Source organism: Rhopalosiphum padi, chromosome 2 (genome assembly GCF_020882245.1).
Source record: "Rhopalosiphum padi isolate XX-2018 chromosome 2, ASM2088224v1, whole genome shotgun sequence".
In the NCBI taxonomy this organism is placed as follows: Eukaryota; Metazoa; Arthropoda; class Insecta; order Hemiptera; family Aphididae; genus Rhopalosiphum; species Rhopalosiphum padi.
In genome coordinates this window covers 57534807-57561164 of record NC_083598.1, presented here as the reverse complement: position 1 = coordinate 57561164, position 26358 = coordinate 57534807, and the positions used below count along the sequence as shown (strand labels likewise).

Sequence of the window (26358 nt, the reverse complement as noted above, 5' to 3'; positions counted from 1 at the left end):
GTTGTGCGCTGCAATTCCGCCGGACCGGACTCGGAAATCGAATCACGCACACGACCGAGCGCGATTCGCGTCGTTCATACGGTTCGTTTAGCTAGATACGCCACGGACGTGTGTAAACGCACCTCCCCTCGCCAGCTAATTGCAGTGAGTGCCAGCAAAGACGAGGGATACGTGTTTTAGTAAGTGCATATATATATATATTTGCCAAAGAAAACAATATATTATAAAACAAAACACAGCACTTACGGACACCGTCACGCGGTATTCTCGCTGCTCGTCGCCTCGACCGGACCCAGTGTGTATACATATATACATAATAATATTATGACTTTGGCTCGCTGCGCACAAGTCATACAGATTTTCAGATTTTCGTCGATCTATTTAGATCGATTTTCGTTTCGGGCGTCGGTCATTTAAAAAAAAAAAAATACCGTGTACAAATCTTTTGAAATTGAAACATAAACGAAAGTTGGGGACGCGCCGGTACACTGAGTTTCGAAGTTTTTAAAATCTTTACAGCAGAGACAGTCCAAACATTTATATGCGGTTGACGTTTTGTAAACGACTGTATGTGCGTTATTATCAAGCGTGCCATATAGAATACGATTATTAATAAAATATAATCGGTGGAAACTCTGCGAAGACGCTACGAGATTTATAAAAAGTTTTCCTCCGCGACAGGATCGGGACGTCACGGTTCTCACATATTGTTCGCAATTTCAAAAAGTACCTCTCTCTGATAATAATGATAATAATGTGATGTATGTATGTCAGCCGACATAATGAAACATTTAGAGCGATCGTTGTGCAGTCGAAAAAGTGATTACACATCGTATAAAGAAGAAAAAACCATATCGCACATAATACAGCGGCAATAGATTTATTATTTATGTCTCGGGGAAAATACAACGCGCCTATATAATATAGCGTCGGGGCGATTGTGCTACGGGGAGGTGTGCAGTAATAAATGCACACACGTATACAACACGTAATATAATATATATATATAAGGTATTATAATACAAATACGATATTCGTAGGTACTTGGTTTTTGCGGCGCCAATATATATACTTCTGCCGTGCCGGAGACCGAACTAATGAAATTTCCGTATCGTTGAACTTCTCATCAGCAGTGGTAACCACCGCTACTACATGGGCTGCTCCGTATATAAATATATATATATATTATATTATATACTACCGCCGACACTGCTACTGTTGCTAGGCCAGTGACGATGGACGGCCGTGGTAGTGGTTTACGCGGCGTCGCGTCGGGCGCAGTCTTTGCATAATATAATATATACTACCCCTACTGGTTCTACATAACCGTCTCATATCTCACTCCGGTTCTCTCTCCTCTCTCTGTCTCTTTCTTTCCCTTTCGGGCTAAAAACTTTTAACATTTCATAAAAATAATTTCGTATCGTATGCGTATACGTAAATAATATGAATATATAATATTTATATACACGCTCGGCAGTTTTTAATTTGATTTGAACAATATTTGAATTTTGAGTACTTTAAAAGTTACTCTATACTGTTATTATTTATACGCGTTTTATTAATTGTTATATTAACATATTTCCAAATGTGTAGACTTCGAATCTTCTCAGTCAGATACTATTTTTATGGACAATCTTACAAAGCTTGCCAGGAAACCGCATATATTTTGCTTGGAAACACGCTAAATACGTTTAAACACAAGTTGAAAAAAATCATATTTAAGATTACAGCTCGTTTTAACCAATTATTATCTATACAAGAATTTGGTATTAGGAGTGAAATTCCTAAGGAAACCTCACCGACAACCGACAAGAGATTATATGATTATAATATAAAATTAATCAGCATTTCGTATGATTATATTCCGTTAAACCGGCACGCGCCAGCTCTAAATTTCGATAAATTATATAACATAACAAAGGTAAAGTATTATATTTGCAATTTAATGACACAGAAGCTTACATACAAATATTTTGGCTATCAGATTAAATTATAATATGCATTATGTATCCGGTAATGGTAATAATAATTGAATTAACCCTAGAAAGCACTCCGATCTAGTCCAATGGAATTTCTTCGAACTATTAATATACCGCATTAATGACTTCAACAAATATTTATTTTAATGTTATTACTAGAATAGTATGTATATAACCAGTAGGTATACTATACATTTTTAAATGTGCGCGACATTATAATATGAGTAGTATAATTTATTAAAACTGAAAACCAAAATATTATATAATTTGTATTAAGCAATAAATCTATTCAGTTAACACTATACGTCTATACAGAAACACGATTTTCTATCGCCGTTTTAATTATTGCATTCCAAATATTCGTGAGGGGTGTATAAAAAGCGCTGAAACATTGTGTTTTATGTATTAGATACGATCAGTATAAAATATATAAATAATATATATGTATACATTTATTGTTATTTAACGACGAAATAAAAATGTCCGTTTGACAATATAACGAACGAGTTTAAAAGAACTTGCAATATATTTGAATTTAAAACGCGTGTGGAAAAATGTTATACGAATACTTCGGTATACGCATTACGCACACTGCAACGAAAGTAATAGGAAACAGGAATTCGTGTACAGACTGGCAAAATTATAATAAATAATATATATTATACCCATATATACATACGAAATTCCAAGAGCAATCGGAAATAAACATTGTTTTATTAAATTACATTTACATTTCGATACTAAAATCTTAAAAGTGTATTTTACGTCTGCAAAATATTAAAATTCTTCTTATTAACTTTCTTATAGGGTAGGTAAAAAAAAAAATCCATTTTCATGGATTGAGCGGTGACATATAACTATATAAGTATACATAACATAGATATATAATATAATACCCAGTCGGAAAATCTTAAGTACAGATCACTCATATATTATTACGTATTGTGCATTATATATATATATAATATGTTACCGCACAAGTGCCAGCACAAGCGCTTATTTTCCCAGTACGCACAATAATACATCGGCTTAGAAATATATATATATATATCTATGATAATGTTAAACATGTATATGTGTGTATTTTAGTTTTGATTTGCGTACGGTGGGCGAGATTTGGCCTATTCACACAGACTTTGCGGTGCACACCCCGTACTGTTCTAGTTCATTAGATGTCTCGAAGTTTATATTTATTTTCAAGGATCCTGATTGTCTTGTACCTACTAGTATTTTAGTTTTCATGATAATCCATGGACGATTGTCTAGCAGGGTAGCCAAAAAGTGACATACTGCAGTTACACAGTCAACGGACGATGAGGCAATATGTGATACAATTAGCTATCTAATTTATTTATAGATATGATGAATGATTAGTGGTCAAAAAACTATGTTATATATTAATATGCAACCTCAGCTTGTATTACTTTTAATTTGATTTTCCCATACCTATCTGTTTGAATATGCATGAAATAATATAACTCTTTCGCTTAACAATTACAGTTTGGTTCGGAAAGTGACAAGTGTATAAGGTATGATGGTATAAGGTACGTCGTACGTGTGTCAAGTTGACAACCCAGTAAAACAAATTCTGACGAAAAAAATAAATAACTGATGGTTAGATATGAAGAAAGTAAATAATGCACTGTACATTATGTAACATATATCATAAGTATAATATTGTGATGTAGAAAAATACGTTTTTATGTAATAATTCCGTCAAGAAAATTTCGACCAAACCTGTACTTTACGAAAGTGTATAATATATAATAATTTAATCATATTATTAAAATACTATGTTATTTACAAGTCGTTTATTTGTGGATACATAATAGTATATATTATGTATTATACTGTTTCGATACGGTGAATATTTTGTTCAAAAGTATCATATAAAAAATGTATGTGGAATGAAAAAACAATTACCAAAATCAAAACTGTTATCGACAATTTAATATTTAAATATTATTTTCATTATGAATTGTCAATAATCGACGACAATTTCTTTAATTAATACATATATAAATTTGTAAGTACATAATTTATATAATATTATGTAATTAATATATTTTTTAATTAAAAATAAGCAAAAAGAAATTCATAATAAAATTAAAAAAATTAAAATGCTTAAAATTTTTGATAAATATATCTGTAACTAAGTAAAATAGAAATTCAAAAAGTAATTACTTTTGGCACTATAAGCGTCCAAAACAATCAAAGTATTATTATTAGTGTTAGAATATTGTCTATAGTTTTTAAAAATAAATAATATATAAAAAGCATTTATGGGATGCAAAACACTGCACCACATGAGAATTTCTGCAAGTGACGTACCCTCGTTTCCGTCGTCAATTATCGAGACTACTTACTTAGCTATTCTAAAATAATGACAATAACATAACAACAACGTACAGAAACCACAATAATAAGAATGTATTATTATAATGTACAGCCATATGCACGTGCTATATATAATACAGGTACACAGACAACACGATATTTTATAATGGCGTATAAGTATATTATATTCGCCCAAATATAATTGTATCTGCGTCCTAGTACGCGCGCGAATGGTGTAGATAAATAATACTATATAATAGTAACACGGAATAATACGTTTTTGGCGCTGCAGCTGAGCTGTCGGCGAGCAACAATGTTATACACGTGAAAACATAATAATAATAATAATAATAATATGATACACGGCCACAGCGGGCCGGCGATAATTCATTTATTTTACAACGAACGCTCATTGCTCATATTATATACATTACCTATTATATTACGTATATCATTGTGTGTGGATATATTACGATATGGCGTGTGTGTGTGTGTGTGTGTGTGTGTGTGTGTGTGTGTGTGTATAGTGCACACAATATTGCATACGTTCGCGGCGCACACGCTTAGTCATTTTCCACGAGTTTGGAGAGTGCAAGCCCATCTGTAACACACGACGGACGGAGTATCTGAACCCGAACACACTCTCGGAATGGATCCGTCCGCTCTTAATGTCGATTATTAAAAACGAAAACAATTTGTACGGTTACTCGGCTATCGCGTGCATTCAAATAGTTTGAAAACCGTTGTCTATATAGTTTACCCGTCGGTTTTTATATCCGGAAAAACGGGTGTACATTAGTAACACTGTTGCGGGGAGAGTCTCCCCCCCCCCGTCCGTCCGTCTTGTCCGAAGTACAGTAATGTAGCAATTGTAGCAATAGTAATAGTCGTCGCATCGATGCCGCTAAACCGAAAGCGACGACGTGCGTTTCATCAATCTGCTTCCGAATTTGATTTCGACACACGCACAACGGCACTCGTCTGCGCCGTATTTACATTTATATATATACGTTATGTGTATATTCTATTCTACGTAATAGGTTTTACGTATCGTTTGTTATATACCTATACGGTTATATATTGCTACGGCGCCAATGTGAATTTCACACATCTGTTGTTTGTACCGACAAATCTCGACGACCGCATACGAAACACACGCGAGCGCACGCGCGTAAATATTATACATGACGTACATAATATATATATTATACATATGTACGGAATAGCTGTCATTTCGTAAGACACGTCGTCGACGGAAATATTATGATAATCAGACGACGATTTTGAACGCGCGTAATTTTTATTTTCGCCGAGGCCATAATTTTATATTGTATTGTATAATGTTATTATTATAGCCATGAAATATAATAATATCATTTTACGTGATTCGGCCGCTGTACGTTTATAATATACGCACACGGAGGACCGTATAATAATAATAATAATAATAATCATAAATCGTAATAATAATAACAATATAATCGTATAACACGTTATAATATTGTAAACGTCTCTGGGGTGTTGTACAACCGTCTCCAAGCATCCCCTCCCCAAACACAGCTTATGACTACCGGGTGTGAAATTTGCTAGATCGTCGCCGAGTATTGGGGGAGGTACCAACTCGCGTGTAAGTATTTAGACGGTGCCACGATGGCGACTCTATTGCTGGCGGCGCAGATTTGATGTCGAAATATACTGCTACCTTATAGTTTGATAGTACTACAGCTGCACACAATTTTTTGTATGCTAAATAAAAATAGGCAATAGGCATATTACTTTTTCGAATAATATAATATATTATATTGTGCAGTTTAGGTACATAATAAAGTGACGGTTTTTTTTTTAATATAATAGAATATACACTGCTGCGAATATGTATAATACTGCAATATTATATGTAATAACTGCGACGTCTAACACCATATGGGTCTACATGGGTACTCACTAATCATACTCATGAAGTCAAGTAAAAAAAAAATTTTCACATCTTTTTACTATACCAAAAACATGGTAACTTAATGTAAAATAATATTTTTTACTTATTTTGCACAATAATTTTGGAAATTAGTGCAATTTACTAAAAATGTATGTGGTTCGTAGTAATGTTAAAATTCAATTTTTGAAAAAAAAATATTTAAAACACGTTGTTTATAATCATGGTATTGATCTGAAATGCGTACGTAAATTATAGTTTTTAGTTATAAACGCATACAATATTGCAAGAATCTATAGGCAAAAGTAATATTTTATTATTACTTTTTTTCATATTCGCCGCCTCGCTCTCTCAATAATTTAGTGTTTGTGTAGTTTTCTAAAAACGCAATGCACGTTATACACTCAAATCCCGCCACCCACAATATATCAAGGACGAAACAAAACATTTTACATAATTATAAACACGATATAATATAAAGTATATTTACAGCATCATCGCTCATCGACCTTAAACGGTATTAGATTATTATAATATTATAATATATGTAATATGACGTATCAGTGAGGTTCCGGTGAGTATCGTCCCGCTCACCCTCACAATATTATAATTCATATACGTTATATAATGGAGAATATACCCGAACCTGGCTCACACCGACCGGATCAAACAATATGATACAGGAATCGCGGACGAGGCGGTAATATGAAATATAAATAATATTTCATAGAATAAATATATTGTACCTGTAATATATAAGTACTGTTGCAAAATTTTCTGCGTTAGAACTTCTGGAAATTTAACAACTATCGACGCCAATCTATTGTGTGCACACCGAAAAGCGAGAAACGCGAAGCACTCGTCTGCATAGGCTATATGTTTAGATATACGTACATTGCGCATATATATTACGAGTATATCTATTCGCGTATAATAATAATGGTTTGTAAATCCAACACCGTGTTATACTAAAAGTATAATGTGTTACTTCCAAAAACTATATGAATAATTAGTTGCACGAATGGTTGGTAAGAAAGTACACTATAATCATAGTATTATATTGCAATAGTATGTGAATTATAATAATAGTAATAATGTTGTAGTAACTTAAAAAAAAAAAATGAAAAATGAAGATTTACAATAAAAAAATAAAAACAATAATAATCTAATTTAATCTATTAAACGACAAATTCAAAACGCATCTTATCTAGCAGGAACTGAAACCCAATTGAAACCTAGTATTATTAATCCAAAATAAGAATCGATATTTTGAGACACGATTTTGTTCTATTATTAATTCTTAGATATACGTTTCGAAACAATATACTATTAATTAATACTGTGTTCTTCACTAAAGGTAATTATTTTGATTAATCATTAACTTAAACAACTGAAACTGAACAATTTAAATGTCTTAATCTGACTTCTCCGTCGAGGTTTTATTGGTTCCGCCACATATTTTTATACCATGTAATTTTAAAGATAACAGAAAATATTTCAAAAGCATGAATTTTAAATCGATAAATTATAATTTTTAACTATTTTTGTCCACATACGCGCAGTAAAATAAAAATTTCTTAAATTGGAATGACTGTTTTAGAGACTGGATTTGGATTTGGCTTTATTTTTTCCAAGTATCATTTTGATTTTGATAAAATTAATTTCAATACATATTCATGGCAGTTTTAAAATGTTTAAGTTTCCTATATTATTTTTAAATGTTTATAAAAAACATAAAAAATAATATTTAGAAGGTTAAATATATGATATGATATAATTCTAATTCATAATAATGAATGATTATTGATAAACGATATTTTTTTAATCGTATTCAATTTAATAGAATATCCTTTAAAACGCTTAATTTCAATAATGGTTGTAAGTGTAATACACTTTATTATTATAAAGTTATATAGAAAAAATGAAAACCATGGTCAGTTTATACTAGCTATTTCAAGTAAAAAAAACTGTATACGTTTTACATAATTTATTATTATACACTTTTAATGGATATACCTATACAAGTAATCCCATATATTTTTTTTTACTATAGATATTTATAGGTACTTGAAAAAAATCACAGCCTAAAAATGTGTTGTTAGACGAAAGCTAAAAAAACTTTTGCTTAAATAAATAAGTGTACACCAATGAAAATAAATTCCAAAAAAATTAGGCAGTATTAATCATAGGCCATAGCACTACCCAATTTGAATTGAATGTGCTGCCAACAATTATCGTTCAACAATATTCATTTGTTGGTTGTCTATTCTAGATTTATCATAATTAGTGAATTTATATACATTTTACTAATTTAACTATAGATAAACAGAATACTGATAATTTATAAATATATCGTAACTAATTATTGACAAAATGTCATATTATGTTATTTATAATATACACTTATTAAAACGTGATTGAATAAAAATCTCACTTTAATGTCTATATTTGTAGACAAATAATGTTATGTTCCGATTTAACGTAATTTATAAATAGAATATAAACCTACTGCAGTGATTATTTTGCAGTGATTCCGGTTGATGCATTGCGTTCAATATTCAATAAATAAACATAAATAATACAGTCAATTGAAAACAAAAAACAACTTTTAACAACTTTTCTAAGATTAAAGAACTTAAATGTTAAATATAAATAAATATAAAATGTTTTTATTATATATAAATATGAAAGTAGTTACATAAAATTATAAAATAATAAAAATAATAATTAACATATGTACGTTGGATGAAAAGTCATGAACTCAAAACTATTTACTATAGATTTTTTAAAGTTTTTCTTCTATAAGATGAGTTAATCTCAATATGTTTTGGTATTTTCCTTTAATTAGCACATAAGTTTGTAAATAATAGCTAGTTAATTAATTTACTTTAAATATGCATTTTCCTATGATCTCGTAAGTTTTTGTAAAATGTCTGTGTACATCTTGGTTTTTTTTTTTATCAAACAACACTCGTAATTTCTAAATACAAATTCGTTTTCGAGAAAAATAACATTTAATAAAGATATGTTTTCAATATTTTTTATGGTTAAACTTTTTTTATTTCTTTACGACAAAATACATTTTAAAATTCATATTTTGAAGTAAAATGTTTTTCGATTTATTTCGATAAATGAAAATCAAAATTTGGACTAATAGCTTATAAGTTATAAGTATTTAAAGTTTAGGTAAGCTGAGTACCTAGTAGACCAACATTATCAGAGTAACTTAATCTCTGACTCACTCTTCCACTACGCCACCCAAACTTATAACTCGTAAACTACTTTTCCAGGTTTATGTGTAAATATAAAATCTAAATTTTTAAATTTATGTTTCGAGATACTCTTAAAAAATATATTTAAAATATGTTTTATTTTGACTAAAAATTATGTAAAAAAATATACTAAGACATTAATAGGTTTCAAAATATTGAATGTAATTCGATAAAAAAATCACCTTATATGTACATATGTATTATTGAATCAATAATTAATATATTTATATTTATGAATTAGGTATATAAAATTGTAGGTACTCCAGATTGAATATGATTGAAATTTTAAATAGTTACAAAGTAATTTATTACACTGTCTAAAAAAAAATTAAAATCAAAAAATGTGAACTTTGTGTTTATAATATTAGGCTGTTCATATATCCCGTAAAACGTACATATCATTAAATCCACTTCAGTTGTGTATTAATATGTTATTTTCATTAAATGTGTGGGTTCACTTTAAAACATAATATTATATAATTATATAAAAAAATATGTTGAAAGTGTTCTCAACACATCTATTATACATGTTCATAATAAATAATAGTAGTCATATAAATTATTATACTATTTATCATACGCCATACATACGTCACAAACGTAAAAAAAAACTTTATGTAGTAATCAACTGAAAATTTGAGGTTTTAATAATCAATAGTCAAAGAAAAGGGTTGAAATAAACAAAACTAATAGAAATAAAATTAATTTTAGGAACAGAAGCGCTATATATTGTGAAGATTGAACAATTAAAAAAAAAATGTATTGAATTATATTTGTTATTAATAAACAGAAATAAATAGCGATGATAACAAAATAAAGTTATATTACTAATTTTCTATCGAGGAAGTGATCAATCGGAAATCCTACAATTTAAGTAAATATTATATGATTTTGAGAAAGAAATTATTTTTAATTTTCAAAAGTAATATTTGTGTATAATAAATGTATACCTTATGGCTTACATACCCTGTATTTAAAACGAATACTCATAAACAAAACTTTATTTATTATTATGTATGTATTTTGAGAGTGTTGTGTTCCATTAACATAAATGCGTATTTTCGACCAGTTTCTTAAAACTAAATGCCTCTGTTTTGGATTTAAATACAACTGTTATAAAAAGATGATGATTATTATTATTACTGTTATCTTTACTCTAAAATAATTATTAAAAAAATTATTTGGCTAAAAATATCCTAAAGAAACTGATGAATCGATATTAAATAAATCTTAAACCGTTAAACGTACCTATACTTTATACTGTATATTGATACAGTCGGTAATCCACCATTAAATATTGAATGGTATGTAGCAAATTAAATGATATGTAATGTACACTAATATTAAGCCAAAAAATAAAACATCCTTTTAAAAATAAAAACAATTATCAAACTTTAAAAGGTCAGCTAAAAACAAAATTCCAATTTTATAGTTTTAATCAGTGCGATAAACGCCAATGTATGATCATGATCAAATAAACTAATCGAACCAGTTAGATAAGAATGTCAAGATCTGATGTATTCAAGCCCTCGCAATGGAAGAATTCAACACAGGTAAATCCTTTAGAGATGAATTAGATTAAATTGAAAAGTAGGTACTTAAAGTAAAGGGATATTATTTTCAGGGATTTATAGTAAACATGACAGTTACATGTTTTAACTATTTTATCTTTGTAATATTTATATTTTTCCTATATGTAGTGGATATAATACTTTTTGAAGATTCGCTTTTTTTGATGAATTTAATGGTAGTTGTAAGTGAGAAATGAGGATGAAAATAAAATCTAATAAAGTGATTTACATATTTACATATTTAAAAAAAATATGTATAAACTTAAATCAAAATAATGATGCTTAATAATAATATTGTAATGATAAAACACTAAACAAATTACTAATTATTATTCAACTATAAATTTAAAATACATAATATATTATAATGAATTTTATCAAACATGTTTAACTTTTTGTTTTATCTATAAATTATATAAATCATGTAGTATTTTATTTTATAAGTATAATATTCGTATACAATAATATTAAAGATAAAATCAATAAAAAAAAATATTAAAAAAAATTATTATGATACATGCAATATGTATCAATTCTTTTAAATGCATTTTAAAAAATAAAGTTTTTTTCATAGATAAATTATTTAAAAATTTTAAATGAAAAGATTATTTAAAAAAAAAAAATATTAAAATATTAAGTACATTATAGTAATACAATTAAGATCCCGAAGAGTCATAATTCGTCATGAATCTTAACTTGTAAGCACGTTTATTTTAAGTTTAAATTATGAAAGAACCATCAAATCAAACGTTAATAAAATCACAAGACGAATAGTTTACACAGAGAATTTGTCTTATTTTATATTTATTATAACTGATAAAGAACCTAAATAAGATAATTTGGCAAAATTCCATTTAAAACAAAAATAATAAGCAGCATGATTTATAATAATTATAAAACATTTATTATCTTCAAAGAAATAGTCAACTAACCAAATTTATATGACTTAAAATGTTATGCAATTAAAATTGCAAAAAAAACACATAAATCTGAACATTTACTACTCAACTATAATTTAATATATTTATTTAATAATAATAATATTTACGGCGTTCGTATGGCACCGTATATTCGTATATATAATATTATAACTCATAGTTTAACTATTATTTTAGTCAGTTTCAATTAATGTAATATTTATTTTACAGAAAATTATTATCTCATTTAATAATGCATAAAAACAAGTGATAAAATTAAAACTATTAATAATTATTAACATATTATGCATTTTAATACAATGTATTTATATATTAATATTAATATTTTTTTTACAGAATACCCAAGAAAATTGCATGTTTAAGTGCTGTTACAATTTATGTAGGTACTATTTGTGCTAAAATCAAGATGTTAAAACAATTTCAAAAAAAAATAGGATTATGCCTCGTTGACAAATAAAGACGCGATTTTAAAATACAAATAATGACTTCATAGTTAAACAGCGTTTATAACTTTTACTTTGTTTATACTTTTTAATCCTAATTTGAAGTATAGAAGTTGATGAATAAATTATTCAATCATTGTTTTTACAATTAATGAAAAACCTTAAACCGTAAATTTCCTTGTCTAATAACTATGTATATTATGTTTTTTTTTTTTTTTTTTTTTTTTTTTTTTTTTTTTTTTTTTTTTTTAAACAATGAATTTTACCATTTTATTTATTTCAAGTTAATACATTATTATATAATACCAAATTAATATTTCTAACTAATATTTCCAACGATTACAAAAAGTTTAATTATTTTTTAAAAAATAAAAGTATTATTTTAAAAATTATTTTCGTAGGAAAAAAAGTATCAGGGTTTAAAATAATGTAACTATGATAGCGGCATTTTGTTATTAAAAAAAATGTACACACCATCATTGCGGTATTACTAATTAAAACAATAAAAAAACTGTAATTTATAAAATCAATATGCACACTAAAAATAAAACTAAAAGATAGCAAAGAAATTAAAGTTTTAGGAACTTTTAAATTAAAAACTGAACTATTTTGATTCAATTAATGGTAACAAAAGTGGTGATTATTAAGAGAAAATACTTTATAAGTTAAATATGACTTTTTAATAAAAAATCTCTAACTTTTCCATCATAACAAAAATAAGTTTAAATAGGTAAACGTTAACTATAAATGTTTACAAAAAAAAGTATTTGTTAACAGATATTTATAATCAATAGAAGTTTTAAATAATTTTAAGTGCCATAATCCTCAAAAAATAAAAATGGAATTTTATATTTTTAATTCTTCAATAATCGATTTTACTATGTTTTATAAGACTATAAGAGTAAAATGTCAAAAGTATGATTAAACCGCTTTTTTGATATGTTGTAAATAAATAGAATTGTTTGTTATAACTAAAAACTTAACATATAATACATGAATTATGAATAAAATAAATAAATAAAATAAAATAAATTCAATTCAGTCAGATTTAATTGTCTCAAAAAAAAATGTTTGTTAAAAAAAAAACGGTTAAGTGTTTTAATATAGTTTAACCATACTATGAAATTAAACCATTCCTGTACTTCAACCATAGGGTTTGAAAAAATGGTATGTATATTATGTTAAAATAATACGAATACTATCAATATACAACTTGCATAAATATAAAATATGTTTATAATATTTAAATATCTTAACACTATATTTTAATGCTTAGAATATTATATAAAATGTTCTTAGTGATGCAAATAAACTGTGAAAGTATTTTTTTTTCAATATTGAATTATTAAATGATATGTAGAAAATAAGTCACAATCACTGTACTAAGAATCGACTAAACAAATTTTCACTCAGTTTCTTATAATGACTAAAGAAGATGTTCCAAAGGCCAATATGCATTTTGCGTATTGATATCAAACATATTACTACCAAATACCATCTATAATTCCAGGACAGATAAAATTCTATGCTTCAGGAATTGTTGGCTGCATCACTCAGCTAGGACTCCAATTCCACCTCAGTCAAATTCATCATCACCGCTAATCTATAGAACAACATATAAAACTCCCTGTCCTAGAATCTAATATTTAAAAAATCCTTTATATGATAATTTGTGGATCATTATACTTATATATTTTGTAATTTAATCCTCACATACATTATTTTATCTTTAATAGAAGTTTTTCAGTTTAATTAATAAAATTCAGTCGGTTGTTTTTTTTTGTGTGTGACCATAATTTATCGATTAAAATAAATAAGACTGCAAAAATACTTATTGTTAAATCTTTATAATGTGGTACACTCACGTGAAATAATGTCACAGTATTACCCGAATGGTTTTCAATACTATATTTTGAAACTTAAAAACTAATGTGTTTTAGTTTAACATTAATACTGTTATAATACAGTATAAAAAATATATAATTACACTTTTATATTTTTATAATATGTATTGAATTTATTTCCTTTCCAGTTTATTATTGATGTTATCTGACAGTAACCAATTCCAAACATTATGCAAGTAGGTAGTTAATTTTATCACTTATATGGTGTGTACAACAATGAGTACCTATAGAAAAGCATTATTTATAGATAAAATCTTAACTGTTTGATTTTTTTTTTAATGTTAAATTTCTAAAAAAAATATTTAATGAATAAAAATGAGAAACTGAACCGTTGCCGTTGTAGTAAAAAAAATAAAAAAATAGCATAGCTTCATGACAAAGGATAACCTTTATAAAAGTCTTTTTTGAACGCTTATCTTTGAAGGTCTGAAAAAAAAGATTAGGTTAAGAGGATATATCGACCTTTGGCACATTTGTCAATTCATCGTAGAAATTCGTATTTTTTCCTTCAGATAGTCCATGCAATATAAAGTTACTTAGACACACAATGCTTGCATTGTATCTGAGTGTCCTAAAGCCCATCAAATACGGTCAGCAGACTCAAGTTTTAATGACAAGCACTTGGGCGGACACTCACAACGAAATATATATATAACAACATATATATATATATATATATATTTGTTGTGTAAACGACACTTTGGTGGTCAAGAAAAATAACAAATCTCCGAAAATTTTTTTATTATTTGAAGTTTATGCGTTTGTTCCATAAAAATGTCATTCTATGAACATTTTTATTTTCAACTACTACAAGTTCACAACGGTATACAAATATATTTTAATGACTAGAAACGAATACCACATTAATATTTATGAACCTCAGAGAGTACAGTATACTTACAATTTTCTATACATATTAATTATATTATTCAAAGTATAAAAATTTAATATACTATAATACTATAGTCTATAAGTATACATAATATTATAAGATTTTTTATGATACGTAATAATTTATTTTTATTTTCTGCTTGTCATATTCCTGTTGATTTAGGTAGTGGATTTATTTTTCATTATAATAATTAATTGACATAGTTTAACAAGACTTCATTACAATTTTCGACTACAATATAATGTTTATATACATTAATACATACGCCGATAACCACTCACTACTATGAAATATATTATTTTCAATATGTTTACGACCTATGAATAAATTTTAGTAAAGTTAAATAAAAATAATATGATAAAAAGTTATTAATAAGTATTTTAAATCATAAGAAACTATTTATTTTATTTTATTTTTTGTATTTCAGCTTATACATTTGTTAATATACCATCTTAAAAACATTCTTTAGATTCGGAGAAAAATCATACAATGTAAAATATTATGCCTTTTTAAAGTGGTACTCAGAATAAACTTAGGATATTACAAAAATATTTAAGCTTAGGTACTTACAATACTTACATATTTTATCACATTCATTATTTCGAAATCTATTAATGTTTTGAAAATATTTTTTTACATAATATCCAGTCAAAATAAAACAACGTTTAAAAATAATAATATATGTTTTAATATTTTTATCGTAATAATTGTTTAAGTTCTTTATTTTTTTGAATAATCACATAAAAAGATAAAAGAATTTTAATATGATAATATTAAATAATGTATACATTTTTCATTATGTTTATGTACGCTTTATGATTTAGAAAAATATTAATGTTTCAATTAAATTTATAAAAATCTCACTACTTTTACTTAAATTTATAGTAATATTTTAGTGTTAAAGTTTATTAAAGTGTTATTAAACTCTCTTATCATAATATCACGTCTTTTGTAAAAAGAATTCTTACATGCGCCTAAATTATCTAACCGAGCACATTTATTCGATATAAAAACTCTTCTAATATTATTAAATTAAAATCATACTTAATTAATAACTTTAAATGAAATTAAAAAGAAAATTAATGAAGTCTCATAAAAGGCTACAGGAAATATTTTATCCCTTCTGGTATGCGTTTATTGCGATATATTTTAGATGTCCATCATTATGGTTGTCCTGTATTTCGTGAATTTTTTTATATATATATATAATTCATAATTACGTGATGTTATGTAAATAACTTACATCTAATATAACTTTTGATGTGTTGAAATACTCGTAAATACTGTTTTTGGAATTTTCACAATTGAACCATTTGAACTATGTATATCTATACCTACATTTTGCTATATCATAAGTAAAAATCCAATATTAAGTTTATTTAAACTGGCAAATAGCTAATTTAATAGACGAATCAAAATTTTGGCGTATTTATCTTGTTATAGGTAATTCTTTAACATGCGTGGTATTATTTATTCCAAATACAATATAATAAAGGTACATGTTTTTTCTTTATGTGTTCAGCTATTTAATATTTTATGTAAAAATGTTAATACACCAATACATTTAATATACAATTATAATTCTTTAAAACTTTATTATGTATACAATTATTCAATATCTTATAATTCAAATAAATAAAAAATATAAATCGTTCATTATATACATTATACACAAAATAATTTGACTAATAGTCTTTTAAATTAATGTCATAATATTTTTTTAATTACTCAAATTTATTTATTTTTATTATTATTAAATAAAAACTCGTGATACAATTTATCATTGGCACTTAAGTTATATCAAAGACTAAATTTTAATATTTTTCATAGATATTTACGTTATTAAATAATTGTTTACATTAATAAATTAAAGATGTAATGAGTCAGTAAGTATGAAACTATTATAATTTATTGTATATTACAATTTATTTTAAAGATTTGCATTTTTATAAATAAATGGTAGTTGCAAATGAGGAATGAGAATAAGTTTTAACTTAAAAGTTAAAGTTAAAGGATTCTAATGAATATTTTGGAAGTTTTTACACTAATTATGAAATCTGTACGACATTGAGTTTTTTCTATACCAAAAAAAAAATCTAAATAAGTGTTTATCCACATATATTTAAAAAAAAAATGCATATACTCAAATCAAAATGTTCTATTATAATTTATAATGTTTAAGCTACCAAAATTTATATTTTTACTAATTATTCAACTATAAATTAAAACATATTATGTAATATATACAGCATTTGATTCTTTTTACTTTTTTACTTTTTTTTCACGTTATATAAATCAATTATTATTTATTTATTATAATATTTATTTAATATTAAAATTATTATTAACTATTATTTTTAAAACAAAAACACTATTAAACATATTTTTAAAAAAATGTGTGTAAAATACAGTTAAATATTTATAATATTGTCTTCAATGTTTCAATTAAACGTTATTATATATAAATAAAAAGCTAAATATTGAAGAATAATATTTAAATTATTCTATCGCATTATGCTAATAAAAGATTAAGTTTCAATAAAATTGTTGTAGTAATTGTCCAATATACTTACCTACAAAATTAAAAGTTAAATATAACTGTGGATAAAATATTTATCAATTACTATAATAAAAAATCAGCTACTTTAATGTTAAAGACAAATATTTAAATTCCATAATATTATGTAAGTATTTTTATAAAGCTACTTCTAATTTTTTTTTTTTAAGGTTTTGACCTTAAAGTCATTTTATTAATCTTATTTTTACACATTTAATTCAAAAGGTATTCAATAATATAAAATAGATTTTTATTCATGTTAATACGTATATTTAATTTATTCCATGGAATCATTTTAAAATTTATATGAGAATAAAAGTAATAAGAATGAATTATATTATTTGTATTAGTATACCCAAAATCAACAAAACTTCATATTTATGTACGTCAATGAATAATAGTAAATTATCAGAAATGTATGTATTCGGAAATTGATGGGTGTCAGATGTATAATCCAGATTTATAGAAGTATTAGTTTATTATAGTAATTGTATTTTAAATTAACAACATTCAAACACAAATGCAAAAATTGTAAATTAAATTACTAACATAGTTTTTGAAACAATTGCTCGAATATTAATATTATTCATAATGTAATTAATTACAAAAAAATAAGTTGATATCTAATTTAATATTACGTATTATATTTTACTAAAATTTAAAAATCGAACTTATTATTAATAAATATTATGTAAAATGTGTAAACAATTGTGCGATTTTTACAATTTGAAACAATCGAATTCGGACTCAACACCATTATTAATTATGATATTACTTCGGATTGAAAAAATATATTAACGCGAGGCTTAAGTATGCCTGATGAGTCATGCGCTTAATAACACTTATTTTGGTATATCATTGCGGAAAAATCTAAAATAACAATTCAATTATTACACGATTTCAACACGAAGTCGTACGTGTTTGCAGTGGTAAGACTCGCGTAAACACAACGTCGATGCTGTTAGACAGCGGCTAAGTCTAGAAATACTCTACCGATTCGCTACGTAAAGTAGGTAAGTATAATTTAACACGTCATTATAATAACGATGATGATGATGACAATTATGAAATGAGTATATGATGCATAATTGTGGAATCACTTACTCGGAATTCGAAAAACGACTATAGCGGCGACAGCAGCAGCGACGATTGCAAAGTACGTGCGAGCAGTTTTGTTGAAACGACGACTCGGTAACATGATTCTGACGTCGTGGTACACGTATCCATCACGGGTTACCGTGGTAAGATAGCCGACGACGACGTCGGAATGGATCGGCCGATGCGGTGGACTCACCGGTAAACATGTCGTTGCACGTTACGTGTTGCTAATATTATTTTATTATTATATCGCGCAAACCGTGATCGTTTATCGGTATCAGTGTCGCGTACTGTTAAAATCACCGTCTAACCTAACCGTATTCGCGGAGCAGTTAACGGTAGTCGAACTGTTGAGATCATTCCTGGCCGGGTCGAGTCCGTACCAGTGCGTATAACGTATAATACAATGTTTCAATTGTGCCGTTTGAATATAGCTAATCGTTTCAAGAAAAACAATTATAACAACGAAATCAAAATAGTCTTTATCTGTGCGTTTAGAATGGTGACTTTTTAAATTTTATTTTTTTTTAAACGTTTTCCGAGTGGACCGCAACGCGCGCAAGCAGACTGCGCTCTGGGCGGCCTCTAATTGGCACCGCCGCCGAGGGTACATCGCCGGACGCCCGCAACGACGCCTGGTGAGCACACGTGTTCGCGGCCGATGTGTTTTTCGTGCGACATTTTTGTACCTAACAATGCAAAATTATATTATTATCATAAAAATTATGTACATCGACTGCGATTTTTTTTCTAGTTTTTCTATGACAAACCCGTCAAAAATGTAAACATTTTAATGCAAAATAAAATGTATGCAATTTCAGTGATACTGAAAAAGCTCTGACCAAAACGCTAACGAAAAACTACTACGAAATATTCACAAATACATGTAGGATGAACCTAATTTTCGAATCCATCAATAACCACTATATTATTTACTTAATATTATTATTCACATAATGTTATTATTTACTAGCTATATAGTGTAATTTACATTTTGTTTTTCACAATTTGAGCTCGTGCTGATGACCATTAACTTTTATTAGTTTTTTAACAATCTGCTCTGAGCAAACGGAATGTTTTCCTAATAGAGGTGCATTAGTATGCCTGTGATTTATAGGCAATAAAAAAAAATGTTAGAAACATTATGAATAATTATTACTATTTTTAACAGACAATTTAATTGATTAATTTTGTTTACTTGTGAAATCAGTAGTTTCGTTTAAATAATCCCCCATTTATATAATGTTATAACATTAATAAGAATTCGATTCGTCAAATTATATCTGATAAGTATAATTTTTCAATAAAATTTGTTTTATTTCTCGTGCCTTAAAAATCGTAGAACTCGTTATTCTTAAATTATTACTAATTATAATAACGATATTATCTACAAAAATAATACAGAAAACAAATAACTTTATTTAATAATATATCACTTATATACCTATAACTTTTTATTTCTATCAGCTTCCTAATTTCAATTTTCTAACTTAACATATATGTGAATATTTAAGAACCATACATCATATATAATATTATAAAAAGGATACAGACTAATTTATCGTTATTCTAAAAAATAAAATATATATGAGCAATGTGGGAAATACAATATATAAATAATTGAAATTATAAAATTGCTGAACATTAGTAAAATAGATGATTTTTAGTACTATCAGAGAAATTTAGATAAAAAAATCTCAATACATAATATAATACAATACAATGATATATTTTCCCTGTATGAGGTATAATCAAAGTAAATTTGATACAATTTTAAGAATTTTTAAAATGATTTTTTTTTTATAAAAACTTCATATTATGGTAAAATCGTATCACAATATTATAACATAAAACATCAGAAAAATTTTAGAAGCGATGTATTGTATGATATAATAATCATTAATAAACAATATGTATAGTATACAATCGTAATAGATAAATATATATGAATTATAGGATTATATAAAGAACTTGGGTACAAAATATTTTCGTTTCTATAATTATTTTAAATAATCCATTCATGACCCTAAAATGTTCCTAGTAGAAAAATTATATTCATTTATAGCTATACTTATGAAGTTACTAGTTAAAATGTAAATTCAATTTGTGCTTTTGATCTGTTTGGTTTTAAAATTTAATGTAAAAAATAAAATTGTTTAAAAATCTATTTAATTATATACAGTCACTTTATATTTAAAAGTAATACCAATATTTTAATAAAATGCATAAATAATATTACATTGACTTTCATAAGTATTAATGATTTTAATTTATACTACGTATACATAATATAAATATAAGTTTCAAGTTTTTATACTAAACTATGACCTGAGGTAAATTTATTGGATAAACTTTTAAACTATTCATCTAACCATAAAATGCTCTCAAAAACTTGAATATAAATAATCGTAATGAAACCCATTCATTGCATTTAAATATACACATTACACAATCGTTGTAGATAAAAAAAAAAACTGAATAAATATAATGAGTAAAATAGAATATATCTTATTTCAAGAACTTTGATCACAAAAATATATAATAAAATAAATATGATATAAAACGAATATATAAAATAATAAATATTTAATATTAAATACATATTATATAATTTAGTAGAACAGAATTTAAATATTTCAAAAAAAAAAATGTATTATTAAATTAAAGAATTTTATATTAAAATAGGTCATTACTCATTTTATATATTATTTTAATTTAATTTAATTAGGCCTACCCTATAAATACCAGTACACATACAAAATTATATTTCAAAGGTATTTTAATTTCAAAGCACAGTTACATAGCTTTATTGGTGTAAAATAATAAGTTTTTATAAATTAATTTTTTTTTCTTTTTAGGTAAATATATTTAAGGCGATAAAAAATAACCATATGATTTATGGTATGCTTGAAATTGAATATAAATTCTATGATGAATAATTTATTTTAAATATTGTCAATTTTTTTTCAAAAATCATTAGAAAAAAACTACTTAAATTCAATGAAGAAACGTAAACTAACACAGTCGCATACTCACATTTAGTAAAATAGTCTCATTAAAATTTGATATATTTTACAATAATATTCTACATACTTTTGCATAGTTATAATTATTAATTTATGATTAACGAATAGTCGATACAACAATTTCTGACTAAACTTATTTTAGATTTTAGTTTACTACATAACAATTATTATGTATAATCTAAATAAATAGACAAAGTGTGATCATTTATAACTCAAAGGAGTGATACAATCACGGTAATAAATTGAACATAGATTTTACTTGCAGGCCAAAGACTCAGATAATTCGGTTATTTTATTTTATTGCTTTTTTTTATTTATGATTTTAAATATTTTAATTATATTTTATTTTATTATTTCTTTTTTTTTTTTTAATATTATGGATTTATGAACTAATAATTTTTTTTAACGTTTAGAAAATCTAGTATACAACAACAATATATTTTCAAAAAATTCTTTTTTTTACAACGTCAAAATAAATTATTTGGATAATGTTTGATAAATTAAATGAGAGATTGGACCATTACAATTGTATGACTTAACTACAAAGAAAACATCTAGGGTTCGTCGTTTTTAACGTCTTATCTTTAAATGTCTTCAAAGAGATAAGATTAAGTGGATATATAAACTTTTGTCACATTTGTCAACTTATCTATAATTTTATTATCATTAGGTACATTAAATAAGAAGTTACAATTTTGTATACTCTTGTACCTTCGTTGTGCATTGAATGATACTTTATAAGATACATCATATTATATACCGTCAATTATTAAGGTCATTCTATTATCCAATTATTTGGGGGGAAAAAAAGAAAGTAAAATATAGTAAAAATAAATGTATATGTAATATTTAAGGAGTTAACCGGATAAAGGTATGAGGATATTATAATCTATATTATACTATATTAATTATTCATGTTTTTAAAGCGTTTCATATTGAACGTATATGTTACAAATTATAACTTTTAATAGCAATTAGACTAAGTATAAGGGAATGAGTATAGTTTAGTTAGTCATAGTAAAATTTAAATATTATACGTTTGCTTACATTTTGCTAAACTTAAGTAAATTATATACATAAAATTAAAATTATCGGTATAAGTAAATAAGCAAATAATTTAATTTAATGTATTATACCTTTTAAGCAATGAAGGTCGATTTTGAAGATACTAAATTTAAAGTTTATTCAAAATAGTATTCAAATATTTGGTTAATATTAATTTGTATGATAAGTAAAATCGATTTACTTTTAAATACATTCTTATTTGTGCAGAAATCTGCTAGTTGCATTTTACCTAACTACCGCCATTGCACTTCATAATAGTATTAAAGTTTTAAAATTGGTTATAAGATAGAACGGTTGAGTAAATAAAAAATAAAATAATTTACAAGCATATAATATTGAAAAGAAACTAACTTAAAGATTTGACATTCTTGATTTTATTTATAATCAATTATACAAGAATATAGTCGAACGTAATATAGTGAATTTGAATTTGATGTTGAATAACATTTTTTTCGAAAATAAAACATGTTATTCCTATAAACATTTTAGATATGATTTATTGGTTTATGGGTATAACGTCGAAATTTTAAAGTAATAGTAAATTTTAGCAGATATTTTTGCACATTTTAACTGTGATCAGACCGAATACGTGTTAATATTAATATTACACGAATGTACATTTTTTTAAGTTTATATCAGGTTTCTGCTAAATCAAGGTTGCTTTTTAAAATTTTTACAACCTTTTAATAAATTAAAAATTGAATATAAATGGTACTTTAAAATGCTATTTTTGTAATGGTACAATATTAACTTTTTCGAGAAAATTGCAAAAAACTAACAAAGAACATTAAAATATACGGAAATATACGGATAATTATTATTAAACTAATTCTGGGTATTTTATTTTTAGACAAAAAAATAAATTTAATTATCTTTAAAATTTAAAATTGTCAACAATTATTTATAAAAAGATTCGATAGAAATATATATTTTGCAAAATATTTTGATTTTAGTTTTGTATTAATAATATCATTTATTTTAAGATTTAAAAATGCTACTAATTTCTTATACTTTTATTATATCATATTTTAAATTTTAAATACAATAAAAATATCCACACCTAATTATCAAACTTATTTTCATTTTAAAAATTAGAGACATTGAATGTTTAAAAACAAATTAAAACTTGATTATGGCTACAATGCTACATTGAATAATATGAAATGTTAATATAAACATAATATTAAATATTATAATAGTTTTTAATTATGGTTAATATGAATAGTTCCTAGTGTTGACACAAATAAAATGTTGTTTAATTTTAAAACTTCCCTGCTCACCCACCGCACAAAAATGCTTACCCTGTCTAAATATACGAGTATAATATCCCAATAATAGATATATAACAATTGTTTTGAGTACAACATGTAAATATACAAACATATTATCCATTAACTGATGGAAAAAGTAAAATAAACAATAATTTTAATAAAATATTCATGATATTCAAGTCATTTTTGATAATTGTTTAGTCAATCATAATCAATTTCTTTAAAACTATTAATTATATTAAAATTAGTTCAAAATTGTTTTGTTACTTTTTATTACCACCATACCACTGTCACCTATACAATATTTGTCTTAAAACAGATTTATCGAATTAACTGTTAGTCTGTCGACCATAAATTAGGCTACTCGTAAATCTTTCTATTTAGCCACATGAATGAAAATAAACGATTATTCGAAAAAGCTGTTTGGCTGTTAGCCACTCTACAACAATCCATTTCGCTAACTTCGGAGAACCTATACATTTATTCTTTCAATTATCGATTGTCAGAACTTGGAAGGTTATTTGTTAGCTACAAAAAAAAAAAACACAATTTCAATCTATTTGTTGTGTGTACAATAATATTCCTGATGTAATTTAAATAGTAGAAGTAACTTTATTCGATTTTTAGTACAAGTATATTTTTTGACATTTAACTTCAACTCACGTTTATTGCAAAAGTATATACTGTATGACATTTTTGAAGTACACAATATATATTAAATTGTACACATTTATTAAACATAATACCAGAATGTAAATGAAAAACAGTTTTAATTTTAAAATATCACGGAGTATATAGTTAAATTTTCTATAGTTTCATTTATATTATACATAAGACATAACCAATATGTACTGTTCATACAACGTTTATTTTGTTTTGTAAATATATTTATTAAACGAACAAACTAATATTAGATGCATAATGCACAATATGTATTTATAATAGCTAAGAATAACTCACACAAATCAAAAAATAAATATTTTACGAAATTGCAGAAGCACTCTTATAAAATACAGTTCAAATGAAATCTACAGATTCATAAGTAAACCTAGTATTAATACAGTTATTGTTTTGATAAAATAAAACAGTTGTATGGTTTTATTCGTACAGTAATGAGTAGTTTTAGTGTTGTTATTATTATATTTTCTAATAATAAGTATGTTCGAAATATTACATAATATTACCTATTTAATCGATTAAAATTATTATTTAGTTAGTACTTCAAATAGGTCATAGTTTGACTTTTTCATCACTTTCACTAAAATATAACTTTATTTAAACCAAACAATTGTGAGATAATATTAAGATTTATAATTAAATGTATTTTATTAATACTCATTTTGTACGTATTTAGGAGAAAAATAATACATTTGTAGAAATTATATAAATATAAGTTATAATTAAATTTAACATAAGCTATAACTCTTTTCGAATTTATTTGTACCGAATGACTTTAAATAAATTAAAGTTATTTTATGTTAATAATTAAATTGTGGTTCAGAAAATATTTGATGGCGTGTTTTATTAATTTCTTTACAATAAAGAAAAATTAATGAGAAAATCAAAATGTGATCTGATTACAGTACCAACTAAAAAACATTTCCTTATTATTAATAAGTTATGATGATTGAGTAAAATATGAATTCTGTATACAATAAGTAATCATATAATATATATATACATTTTTTTAATTATTGTATTTAATACCAAATTAATTACTTTACTAAGGCATTTATAAATTATTAAATTGAAACAAATTAGGCAATAAATGTTTAAAAAAAAATCCTTGGGTGATTTAAAGGTACGGATTCGATGTAAATTAGTTGGGCAATAAATACAATTTAATTGTTGGAATTTAAAAAACAGCTATTAAATATGAAATAAAACTTACCGAACCTACATAGGTATTCAAAATAAACTATTCACGTTAATTAAATATTTGCATTTTAAATTTTCAGAACATCTCATTTCGTTCACTCCATTTTAAAATTTAAAAAAAATGCTTTGTTTGTAATATAGGTACATTTTTAAATTAAGTTCTGTAAATAAAACCGTACTAAAATTTAAAT

At 25.3% G+C, this 26358-nt stretch overlaps 1 protein-coding gene across 1 annotated transcript in view; it reads right to left on the bottom strand.

The window, feature by feature from the left end:
* LOC132921228 (uncharacterized) overlaps positions 1–19500 on the bottom strand; it is a 79746-nt gene extending 60246 nt beyond the window's left edge. Inside the window, exon 1 of the mRNA XM_060984123.1 lies at positions 18934–19500. Coding sequence (XP_060840106.1) covers positions 18934–19027 — 94 coding nt within the window. The 5' untranslated portion in view covers positions 19028–19500. The remainder of the gene's footprint in view (positions 1–18933) is intronic.
* Positions 19501–26358: the final 6858 nt, after the last annotated feature.